The sequence below is a fragment of the Xiphophorus maculatus genome, chromosome 2 (genome assembly GCF_002775205.1).
Source record: "Xiphophorus maculatus strain JP 163 A chromosome 2, X_maculatus-5.0-male, whole genome shotgun sequence".
NCBI classification, from domain to species: Eukaryota; Metazoa; Chordata; class Actinopteri; order Cyprinodontiformes; family Poeciliidae; genus Xiphophorus; species Xiphophorus maculatus.
Genome location: NC_036444.1, coordinates 12,002,503 through 12,015,224, shown reverse-complemented (window position 1 = coordinate 12,015,224; position 12,722 = coordinate 12,002,503). Strand labels below are relative to the sequence as shown.

Below are 12,722 nucleotides of genomic sequence, written 5' to 3'. Positions count from 1 at the left end.
AACTGCTGCTGCTGCTAGTCTGATGGAGCAGAGTTGGAGAGGCGCGTGGGTTCAGGGGTGTTGAGCAGAAGCAGCTTCAAGCTGGAGCTTTGGGTAAATAAGCGACACTTTGTACGAGCAAGTGTATAGTTCCCCCCGAATGGCTGCCACGGTACACTCAAGGATTTCTCAAACACGCTTGAAAGAATCAAAGCAACGCTCCAAGGATGTTTTGATGAGGGAATAACATAACATTATATAAAACTAAAAAATTATTTTACATAATACCCCCTCTTTAATACATAAAAAGGAAATAAGTAGTGGATGGCACAACAAATATTTTACCATTTTGAGTATGGTATCTTCTGCACTATACCTTAATGTATGAGTGACATCTTGCTCTTTGTGTGTTTCTTGATGGAAAGTTGTATCAGCCCTACTTTACAATTAAACACACTGACAGTAGTTCTCTTTAATTTTTTTTCTCACATTTTTTTCTTTATCTTCTTTTCTGATTTTATTGATGTGGTTGCAAAATATTAAAATATGAACAAGAACATACATATATGGGTCCCCTGCATACACATGGGTACTGAGACTTGGCTCTATGTGTTCCTCTGACCCTGATCATGCCTGAGAAAATAATTTGATCACAGGCAGTGAAAGATGCTGGTCCACTGTGTTTAACAGGAGTCACTGAGACAAAACGTTTTTTTGTGTGTTTTACAGCCAGAGACACAGAGGAGCATTTGACTTTTTTTTTTTATCTACATTTTGAAATTATTTCCAGATAAAGCCAAAATAGAAGGTCTTTGCTAACACAGAGACAGCAGAGCAGTCACACAGAGCTTCTAGATTTACACGTGGTTTTGACACAACTTCTATCATTTACATGTCCATAGCAACAATGATAACATGAAGAGACCTACACAGAGGAAAAAACTGCAGCAAACTAAGAGTAAAATGTTGCACAAATGACACAGATGTGTAAACGTCTGTCATTCTGAACAATTGTAACATTTGTTACATTCAACACAGCATGTGCAAGATGCTATTCTTTTTTCTAGTCTCCCCCCTAAATAGCTTGTGTTATATAATTTATCCATTGATGTTGACTTGGCCCATGATTGGTGGCCTGTTCAACACAGAGGTGCATCAGTGTGACAATATGGCCTACCTTGAGCTCACAAAGGTCCATATTCACCTAAATGTTATGAGGACTGCTTTTACATTAGATTACTGGATTGTCAGTGCACCACCCACTGCCTCAACCTAGAACTTTTGTTGATATTATCTGATAATATAATCTGACAACAAGAGAATAACTCTTATACTCCGTGTTGTATTTAGTTATATTCTGTATATGTTAATTTTAAGGTTTTAATATATCACACTGTACAATTCTTTGATATGCTCTGTGGTCTGCATGTGGGATAACAGAAATGTTAGAAGTGCTGTACAGTTCATCTTCATCCCACAGCAAAAGTTCAACAGTCTCATATTTTTTCAGACATAAATTAGAAGTTCTGTCATTAACAAATAATTATGCGTTCCACACCACTGATGTCTGTAAAGTTTCGTAACAATTACATACATTTTTTAAATGAATCAAAATTGTCTAACTTTTTCTTGAGTTAGTTGGTGAAGTTCTCTCGTGCAATATCAAAATTATTCTTATGGACTGAACTATGTTATCAAAAACATAACTGTCTTTAAGCCATATTGCAGGGAAATATCAGTCTGCAACTGCCTTTGCATGTTTGGATCCACGCAAAGTCTAAAGAGAACTGACATTAGAAGAGGGAAACATGCGCTGGCAGTGTTGGACTGACAAGACATGCAATGTTATCGTCACATAATTCCCTTGATCTAAAGATCTATAAACTCAATACATAATTTCTTTAATATTTCTGTTATGTTACTCTTTTGTCTTCTTTCTTCACTTTTGCCTATTATTTCTTTCAAATTGCTGTTTTGCACTCAAGGGTTAGTCAAGTTAGAGCTGACGAACAGTTTGTGCCAGCTGACCACTCTCTTCCTCATGTCCACCTTGTCAAGCCAGATGTAGGCTTCACCTATCAAAGTCTTCTTCACAAACTTCCCACCGTTGGACACCAAGAACAGCTGAAAGTACATTAAAAATAAAACAAATTTCTCATCTTTTTGGGCACAATACAGTTGCATGTGTTTTGTAGTATATTAACAAAATAGGTGTTTTAGGGTAACACAATTAAAGCTACTATTGATTAAACTACAATTTATTTCCAGTACTATGTCAAGAGAGATTTGACAAAGTTGTTAAACTAGACATAGCATGGTGACTAAAATGTAAACTTAAACTGTGCACAAAAATTTTAAAGATTTTTCTTCACATGTCATTTTTAGGATTTACAATTTATCCTTTGTACCTGTATTGAATGTCCCGTTGGGTTGAGGGGGAATCTGAAGGTCTCATTAAAGGAAGGCTCTCGGTCATGTCGACAAACTCTGGTCTTTTTCTTGATGATCCTCTTCTGAGTGGCTACATTAACCACATACAACTTGACATATAGGTCTGGAGGGAGGTTTAAAAAAAATTTAATACAATATAAATAAGCGTGAATTCAACTCAAGCTTAAAAAACATCACATAATATGGCGTACAAAATGTAAGACAGTGTCACTAAATGTAGCATAATTCAACACTCAAATGTAATGCAGTGTAATAATTACTAAATATAAAGTCACATAAGGTGAACAGTACCACATCCATCTACAGATTTATACATTGAGATATTTTAAATAAATATTTCCATAGCTACTTGAATACAGTCATAGATACTTAACATGCCTTGCAAAATCATTCCTACCTTTTCAACTTTTCAGATTTTGTCAAGTTAGGAGACAAATTTGATTGGGATTTTATGTAATTAATCAACACAAAGCAGTGCTTAATTGTGAAGCAAAAGGAGCACAAAATGTATTTTTAAAGTCTTGCTCAAGTGAAAATGTGAAATGCACAATGCACTGAATACATTGTAGGGTTTTTTTGAGGCTGTTTTCTAGAGACTAAATCGTCTGCCTAACCTTCTTTACAAAATAGTTTGAGATCAGTGAGATTGATATAAGAACTTCTGTACTGATCAGTTTTTAAGTCTTCTCACAGATTTTCCATTGGTCCAAACTTGAACATCCTTATAGAAGATAATTTGTGGATGCAGGCCAAAAATATATGTGAAAAAGGTATTAATACTTTTACAAGGCAATATACATACACCCCTATGTACAATCATATTAACATACAGGTACATACATGCATTATTTTAGATGGCAAAAATAAATGTAAAGTAGTTTTTCCAACCTGGCAGATGGTCCGGGCTTTTGAACTTATAAGTGATATTTCTGCACTGAAGGATTTCTAGGACCAGCTGGTCTCCCTCCGTCTTCACCTCCTTCTTAAGAGCAACCTTAATTTCCCCAATTACTTGAGTTTTTCCACCTGACAATAAAAGAAAAATAAATGTTTGTAATTTGCACATTTTGATACCTTCATTTACTAGGCAGGTTGATACCATTAAATTGGAATTCCAAAGACAATTTTATTTACACATTTTAATATAAAGTTTTAGTCTGTTAGTCTGGCTTCAGAAGAAAAGATAAATAAATTTAGAGACATGAGTTTGCCAGACTCCATCGTAATGACTTGTTGACCCTCATCTGTGTAACAATAACCAGCTTACAGCCTTACATGACCTTAGGCTTTTGTTACAAGCGGAAACTGGAGATGGGGGAGGGGACTATTGTGACATATGAGCTACATGAAGAGTAGATGTAGTTATGACAATGGATAGGATAGTGTGACATCCACTCCCCTTCCACTTTTTCAAGACATGCATTTAGTAATTATGTAGAATTAATGCAGTAAACTAACAATGATCACTTAACAGAGCATGTGTTATGAAAACACTGTTCAAGCAGGGTTTAGTAAGACTTTGAAAGTGCTTAAATTACCCAGCAGGGGGAGACCTACAACCAAAAAAATAAAAATAAAAATAAGCTTGCCTTCATTTTCTGGAGTGATTTGTTGATTTTTGTCGGTACCATTAGGAATAGTCTTACCACTGCAGTGAAAGAACACAATTTTACTCAAAACCAGCATTTGTTAGGCTGTGAAAATTATTGTTGGATGCATAGAATGCTAAAAATACAATACAAAAAAAAAATCTTACATTCGTGGGACTTGAAAAATGGCACTGTCCACTCCAATGCCCACCCCTTCTTCCCCATCCAGACCACCGTAGGCATCTCCAACAAGGCTTGGGGCAGACAGCACCACTGACCCTGAGACATCACCTAGTCGGTGTCCCGGTCCTGTGAGTGACAAAACACAATGTGACAATGAGATTCAACCCATCACTCTATCCAATAGTCAGTCAGTGGATTTGTCTGTCACTCTGCCTATATATCTACACAAAGCTTCACATTTGCAAACATGTCAAAAAGATGAAACACCACAAGTAATACTATAACCTCTAACTTAGACTCCCCATCTTTAAGCTGAAGAGCAGTTTAAATGACTGGATTGTTAAGTTTGGTCAGTTTATAGAAAGTAAATACAATTGTGTTGAAAATAATAGCAATGTGCTTAAAAACGAGTATACCTCAAAATTCTATGTTTTTTCCAAATATACAGATGAATAAAAATCACAACACAAGCTGTTACAAACTAAAATATGAAAAAAGCTATCAAATTTGTAATCACCTTACAGAAAGAGAGCAGCTTTGTATAATGGATTGTTACAAAAGTTAGCAGTGTCTTAGTCTTTACAATCTCCTAACCTTTTCTGTACAAAGTGAAAAAGTTAAAGATTTAGATTTCCTGTGACTCATTGAACTGATATGTGGTCATGTGTGTACTGGTAAAGCAAGCCTGTGAAGACAAAGACAAAAGCTCCCAGAGCTTTTGTCTTGGGCTCTGGCATTGATCGGGTATTCTATGGCGAAACTGGCCACTGGGATGTTGAATGTCATTTCACTCACAGTAAAGACACTAAAACTGGACTTTGAAGTTGAGTGTTGCCAACTAGAGTTGGATACATCGCCACATGCAGTTTCAGCTCTGAAACCTGAGAAGGACTTGAGTTTTTCTTACAATGAAATTAAACAGGAAGAGGTGAGTCGGGGAGCTCTGTGAGGAACCCTCCTCTATTGGAGGAGGGTTCAGTCTTTACCTTAAGCAGAGAAAGTTAATTATCTTGGTGTCTTGCTCCTGAGAGATGGTAAGAAGGAGCAGTGAATGGATAGCTCTGGTCTGTCGTGGTGTAGAAGGATTCATAAAGCGAAGTTCTTGATTTACTCATCCATCTACTTCAGACTTTCTCGGCTGAAATTAGATTCTTCTGTAGAGTGGCCTATGTGAGAGCTCCTCACATAGGAAGAGGAGCTCTGTCATCCAGGTGGGTGTTTAGACTACTGCTTCCTTACATTGAAAGGAGTCATTTGAGGTGGTTCAGGCATCTAAACAGGAAGCATCCTTAACATCTCTGTCTGGTAGCAAGAGAAATTAATGTTCCACCTAGAGGAGGCACCAGGGCAGAGCCAGATTGCACTGGAGGGACTATACATATATACAGTATATTACTTCTGACCTAAGATCACACTATGATCCCCCAGGGTGAGGGTCAGGGTAAGGGATGTCTGGCTAAGCCTGTTGCCTACACATGTTTCTTTCACTATAATTCAGTTACACAGGATGAGCAGTGTCACTGTAATGACTGCTAGGCCTGTTGTTTTTCTACTATGCTACTACATCAACATGTATACTATTTTCAATGTAGAAACATAATTTATTTTAAAACTTACGTGGTTAATGATGTTGACCTGCTATTATTTTGAACACAGATGTATTTTCACCAAAAGAAAGCAGATAAATCTTAATCTGAAAGCAAACTAACGGTAGTTAAAGGATTATTTGTAGAACTAGTTCATAAAATAGTGGTAGTACTTTACTACATCATTCCCATAGTTTGTTTTTTTGGTAAATATATTTTACTTTTCTCCAGTTTAGTGTTACTTTAACTGATTTACTTTATGACTTTATGATTGGTTATGTTTATCAGGGTATTTAGACAGTACATTTAATGTTGCCTCACCTTCCTTTGATAGTTCAGCTGCTCTCATGGGTTAGCCGAAAGCTTTACTCTCACTGGCCGGTGAGTGTAGAGTGAGACTCCAGACGGCTTTTGAAACCTCTTGGTGTTTCTTGATATGACTTGGTCAGTCTCACATTTGTGGCCCGTTTGTTTAAAGTGCGGGAATAGGATAGGACTGGATAGGGTTGGAAGATGGTGTTTCATTCGTGCGTGTGTGTGTGTGTGTGTCTTTTGTGATTTCTTTTTTCTGGGGTTCATTCATGTCATACATGCACATATAGAGCAGTATTGTGACACAACAAAGTTTTTAGTAGCCACAAAAGGGTTGCAAGGGAGTCTGTAGCTGCATGCTTAAAAAGCTCCAAAAATAGGCAGACTTATCTTAGAAAGGAGTTGAAGTTTAGGTTGAGTTCAGGAAATCCCACAGATTAAAAACATTGAGTGCATATAGATGTAGTTTTACTTACATTAAGATATGAAGAAAATAAGTAATGTAAGGGGATGCCATCCCAATTTGGTTTCTGCATTCAGAATATCTCCAAACAAGCGTTGTAATGAGAAACCATAATCTTGGGATTGACACATGCACACTACTTCCAAAAACAGAGTAGTTAGGGGAGGTATTCTTTGAGATAATTTGAGGCCTATATTACAATTAAACGTATCCTTATTGCAATTTGTTCTCTGTAATCAATTGTAAGTTACTTTTTCACATTATTCTAAAAATTACTATCAAAATGTAAGCTGTCCTATTTGTCTTGTTTTTGATATTATGTTATGGTGAACATGATGTTATGTTATATATGTTATACCTACTTTTTGTACTTTAAAATAGCTCCTGGTTTGTTTATTGTCACAGTATATTAGTTACTTTTAAAAGATTTATTTTCTGACAGAAATTCATTTTAGACTACCATTTTCAATAAAACAATTTGTGCCCAGAAAGAAAATATGACCCAAGCAGAGTTCAAAGGTAAATGTTAAGGAGGTCAATGCAGAACAATTCAGGTTTAATTAAACAGTCTCAACAAAACTTGCATGCATGGAGAAAAAGGAAGCAAGTCATAGGAGTTGTGTCATGGGGAGGGGAAGGATTTACTTGGTTGCAGGCGGGACTGCTGCACGGCAGCCTCTGCGGCAGCAATGGCTATCCCAGCATCTTCAAGGTGGGCTTGAGTGACACTACTCTTGCTTTGACTTCGGGATGGGCCATGCGAACGCAGTTGGCCATCAGAGGAAGACTTGGAGCTGCCCGGGCTGCTGTGGGACTTTTCCAAAGGTAACATTTGCATGTCTGGAGGATGAAAAATTTACTTTGGCTGATCTGCTTGTACCATGCAACAGTTTTTAAACCAAATAAAGTCTAATCAAGGCAGTGATACATATTTCAGTGTTTTATGCAAATAATTTTGATATTTAAAATGCATATATGTGAAATTGATGTATTTTACCTTTGGCTGGGTCGGGGAAGATTCCATGGCTTCTGCTCTTGATCACAGAGTTCTTAGGTGAATCATGACTCAGATCTCCCTGTCCTGGTCCTTGACTTTGTCCCATTCCATGTCCCTGTCCAGATCCTGACACATGACCCTGACATGTGAAATGTCCCTGACCATGACCCTGTCCTGACCCAGACCCTGGTGGAGCTTGGGAAGCATGGTGACTTCTGCTCTGTTCGATGCTTTCACTCTGCTCTTTCAAAGGCAGCCAGCGGGGAGTGTTGTCCAGTTGAGCTGTGTTTGACAAGTCAATCAGAACCTGAAACGCAGTCAAGTTCACACACAATATTACAATTAAAAAGAACAGATAGATATGTACAGTAGATGCCAAAATAATACTGCAACACAGTTCTTGTGAAATATGCATACCTAAATCTTTTTGTATTTTCCCATAACTAAACAAGAAACATCAATGTTTTCATTCGGGTGTTATTTGACAGTTCAACACAAAATGGCACATCATTATGAAATTGAAGGAACATGTCACATGGCTTCCAAAATGTAAAGGCATTTTTCTTGCCCCCATTTTACAACATATGGAGACATTAAAAAAGGGGGGGGGGAAAGTAACACACTTCTCATTTCAGGATAATGGATTCAACAGTGATCAGTGAGGTGTCCTAACTTTGGATTTTGTTTTACTACTTAACCCCTTGGTGTTATTCCTACACTCTCTGGTGTGTTTTGATCTACATCATCCTGTCTGCTCCCTAATGTTTTATGACAATTTCCTTATGGAGGAATTTTTGTGCCATAATCCAAGAGCACACATTTCAGTCCAAAAGCAAGATTTCATGTATTTTGTTGTCATAATCTTTAATACTTTTCTTACATTTTTTATTTTGAAAGCAGGACTTTATGTCTCTCTTCTCAAAACTTGTAATGTTTGTACTTAAAACTTCTCCTTGCACTCAGACTTAGTCTCTGCTCAGAGCAAATCTTCACTTGCAAAACTCTCTGCTCGCTTGGTGGAATTTTTGTGCCATAATCCAAGAGCACACATTTTCAGTCTGAAAACAGGATTTCATGTCTTTTGTTCTCAAAACTTTCAAAAATTTTGCTTACAATATCATTTTGAAAGCAGGACTTCATGTCTTTCTTCTCAAAACTTGTAAAGCTTGTACTCAAAACTTCTCACGCTCAGACTTAGTCTCTGCTTGGACTCTCTGCTCACTTATGGAACATAGAACTGCCTTTTGGCACAGTCACCTGGCAACCTCTCAGCCAATAGAATGAAAGTGTTGTACTTTCATTGTTTCCTTCTAGCGGGTGAGCCTGTGTGGCTACTATTGATTGTAGCAACCTGCGCCACCCACTGGATGTAGGGAGAAACAACGTCAGCTTTCTGCTCTGTAGTACACTGAACATCTGCCAGCTGTGTGCTACTGATCACTAACAGCTACTGATGTTAGGCAGGAGTTTGTTCACCCATCAAAGACAATTATCTATCTATCTATCTATCTATCTATCTATCTATCTATCTATCTATCTATCTATCTATCTATCTATCTATCTATCTATCTATCTATCTATCTATCTATCTATCTATCTATCTATCTATCTATCTATCTATCTATCTATCTGTCTGTCTGTCTGTCTGTCTGTCTGTCTGTCTGTCTGTCTGTCTGTCTGTCTGTCTGTCTGTCTGTCTGTCTGTCTGTCTGTCTGTCTGTCTGTCTGTCTGTCTGTCTGTCTGTCTGTCTGTCTGTCTGTCTGTCTGTCTGTCTGTCTGTCTGTCTGTCTGTCTGTCTGTCTGTCTGTCTGTCTGTCTGTCTGTCTGTCTGTCTGTCTGTCTGTCTGTCTGTCTGTCTGTCTGTCTGTCTGTCTGTCTGTCTGTCTGTCGAGATAGTAACAATATTTGAAAAGAATATCCATCAAGAAAATAAATCTGGGAAAAAGAAACCTTGTGTGAAAGAAACATTAAATGTGAAGCAGCACTTACTTCTCCAAGAAAGTCATTGGAGGAGGATCTGTCATAGTCCCACACTGTTACTTCCAGTGTCTTTTTCTTTAACTAGACAGGGAGAAGGAAAGAGAACAGATGGTCAGAGACTGAGATGTAATTATTATGCAATTAGGTGACATGAAAGAACATGTTTTTATAATGGTATAACTATATTTATTTGTCTTTTTAAGAAATCTTGTCAAAACCGTCAGGTATTGCAAACTCGACAGAAGTGGATTTATTCAGCAAGGAAGGAGGGAATCACATTGCATATCTTCCAACGTGCATTATGTGCAAACAAGGAAATGATATCAGACTTATATAGCACTTTTCAATCCTCAAATGGTTCTCAAAGAATCTTTACAATGAAATTAGTCATTTCCATTCACACATATTCACATAGTGAGAATATCAAGCTACTTGATTGTAGCCACAGCTCTCCTGGGCTACAATCTGGCTGCCCCAGGGTGCCTCCGGGGAGCACATTATTCCTTGATGAACATTGCTGAGCTGTTGAAATTATGTAGCTGACATTTCTGTACTCAATCTTCTAAGGGTACTAGTAACAGGCTTCATTGGGATACTGAAAGCATCCCCGAAGCGAAGCCACAAGGACTGAATCATTTGATTCATATTCATTTGATTTATAATAGGCTGAGACACCTCCTTAGCTCACAGTGGACGGCAGTCTAACAGCAAAGTCTTGTAGGATGTTCATGACTGTACACATAATATATTATATGTACATGTGCAGAGTACCTGCTCCAAATGGATGTTCTTGTAGATGACAGTCTGGTTCCATTCTGGATTTGTTGTCTTCTGTGCATACTTGGTCCTTCTCTTGTTATCAGCACTGATGATTCATGACATACAGCAATAAAAGTAATCAGAATTCAGTTAAAATGAATAACGAGCTAATACATTTCCCAGCTCGGTCCCTGGAAAATATTTACTAGAAAAAATATACTTGGATTATGAATTAGATTTGTAAATGCTGGTACAATGGTCAATACTAAGTGTGACTTCATAAACAAACAGAGTTGTTATTTAAGCGTTGTTTATTTAGACCGAGATGCTTTTATGGAAGAAAAATGTCAAAGATAAGAATTTAGGAGTTTTTGAAAGCTAGAAGCATGAAATTGAGGGAGAATGCAGTGGTATGAGTGTTGTCAAAACAGAGTGAAATAAAGAATATAACTGGACAAACAACAAAGGCCACAACAGAAGGATGGAAAACCACTAGAAAACATCCCCAAAAGAATACAATATATCAACTGAAAAGAAAAGGTCAGCACCACACTACCTTGCATTCTGGACAACCATGACTTGGCTGAGGGAGTCCAGAAGAGGAAGAGGAGGGCAGATATCACAAACAAGAAAGGCAAAAAAATACGAATAACAGTCAGAGAAGCCCAGAGTGCACAAAGAAAAAGCAGTAAAGGATTGAGAGCTGAGGCAATCAATATTTGCTGCATTATGCATCACTTGTTTTGTGTCCAAATGATATATGTTAGAAAAGAGTCGAAAAACCCTGACAATGAATGAATATTGCTGGTGAAGTACCCTGAATGTGCTCTGTTCTGCTTGTGTCAGACAAATGGATTTTAAAATGCTCCTCAACCCAAAGAGGTCGAGGAGCAAAAGTATTTTAAATTAGCTTTCCTTTTTAACTTATGTTGCCTCTAGGTTAAGAGAGAGCGTAAACTCATAAACAGACCTGATGGGGCCATTATCTTAGAACAGATATTGTTAGACAGCAGCTAAAAGCCTTATTGATTCTTTCTTGTTATTCACACTCTCCTGGGAAGAGAGAGGAACAGATATAAGGTAGAAACTGTGGAGACATTAGGGTAAAAAAAGTAATGACTAAGTCAAATTACATGAATTAGGAGAGAGAGCTTTGTAACAGTTAGAAATTATGTATTGTATTAGGATTTTATGTGACAGATCAACACGCAGTAGTAACTAATACTACTTTTTGTATTTTTTGTACTACTTCTTTCCAGCAAAGATAAAAATATGCCTTACTCACATCTGCAGTTCAATCGCAGCTCCTTCAACTGAACCACTAGCACAAGTAAACCAGAAATTTCTATCACCTCATGACAGAGGCTATTTTATTGTAAATGTGGGCAGAAAATGAATGTTTTTTTTTTGTTTTTTTTTTCAAACATGACACGTCCCCATCACACATAATGGAGCTGATCTTAAATTATGTCAAAATGCTAAATTTGGAACAGGACTGCGCATGTGCCTGCAGCGATATTAGTTTCGGACTGGCCTAGTAAAAACCAGCCACTTCTCCAGACTTATTTATTCATTCATACAGAGGGTCTGGGCCTATGGCCTGGGCTATCAGCTATTGTGAACATAATTGCTGCCCAGAGGCATGGACTGTGTTGAGATATTAAGTTTTACCCAATTGCTAACATGTGCCTTTGGTGCCAGTTGGACTATGGCACTTTCCGGAAATTGCCCTTAGTAAACAACTGTCTTCCACTGGGAAGAGAAAGTGCCAAGTTGTTAATGTTAATTCAATATTTGGAGGAGTAGCCAACACGGACTGAATTACTTTGTTCACTTAATCCGTTGCTATTGCTAAAACTACAGGCAGATCCAAAACCAGCAACTACAAGTTTCTACAGCTATGTCTATATGACTTTTCTCAACAGAATGATAACGTCATGTCAGTATTCAATAACCTACATGGCATGATCCTTCGAATCTTAAACACTGCACACACTGCAGCACAGGACATTGAGACACCCATGAGTTTAAGTCAGGTTCCCACCTGAGCTTTAGATTTCTCCAGACATCTAATCTTTACAGACATCAGAATCTTTAAAGTGGCGTTGTCACTTTATCTTTTTCTTTAAATCCATAATTATTTGCAACTTTGCAAAGTTCTATTACATAAATTCCTAATAAAATACATTGATATGTTTGTGGTTGTAAAGAGACAAAATGTTAAAACGTTCAAGGGATACAAATGCGGATGCAAGTACATATAATAGCTATTATGACACGTTCTAACAAATATCTAAATATAATATTTTGGGTAATTCTGTAAAATATAAAATCCAAATAATCAATAATGCAGGACAAAAGACTGCCTCATATCATCATGTCCTTCTCCCAGACAAACTCAAGGGGTTAGTCAGTGTTATAC

The 12,722-nt window shown here is 37.4% G+C and overlaps 1 protein-coding gene across 5 annotated transcripts in view; it reads right to left on the bottom strand.

The window, feature by feature from the left end:
- Positions 1-253: 253 nt before the first annotated feature.
- LOC102226236 (protein piccolo-like) overlaps positions 254-12,722 on the bottom strand; it is a 62,783-nt gene continuing 50,314 nt past the window's right edge. For 4 of the 5 annotated variants that reach the window (XM_014469854.2, XM_023350687.1, XM_023350692.1 and 1 more), the window contains 10 exons: positions 10,857-10,883; positions 10,313-10,406; positions 9,551-9,622; positions 7,561-7,867; positions 7,209-7,403; positions 4,187-4,328; positions 4,020-4,078; positions 3,319-3,456; positions 2,388-2,533; positions 254-2,103 (listed from right to left, as the gene is read on the bottom strand). In XM_014469854.2, coding sequence (XP_014325340.2) covers positions 1,960-2,103; positions 2,388-2,533; positions 3,319-3,456; positions 4,020-4,078; positions 4,187-4,328; positions 7,209-7,403; positions 7,561-7,867; positions 9,551-9,622; positions 10,313-10,406; positions 10,857-10,883 — 1,324 coding nt within the window. In that variant the 3' untranslated portion in view covers positions 254-1,959. The remainder of the gene's footprint in view (positions 2,104-2,387; positions 2,534-3,318; positions 3,457-4,019; positions 4,079-4,186; positions 4,329-7,208; positions 7,404-7,560; positions 7,868-9,550; positions 9,623-10,312; positions 10,407-10,856; positions 10,884-12,722) is intronic. The other variant, XM_023350701.1, reaches the window with a different exon arrangement.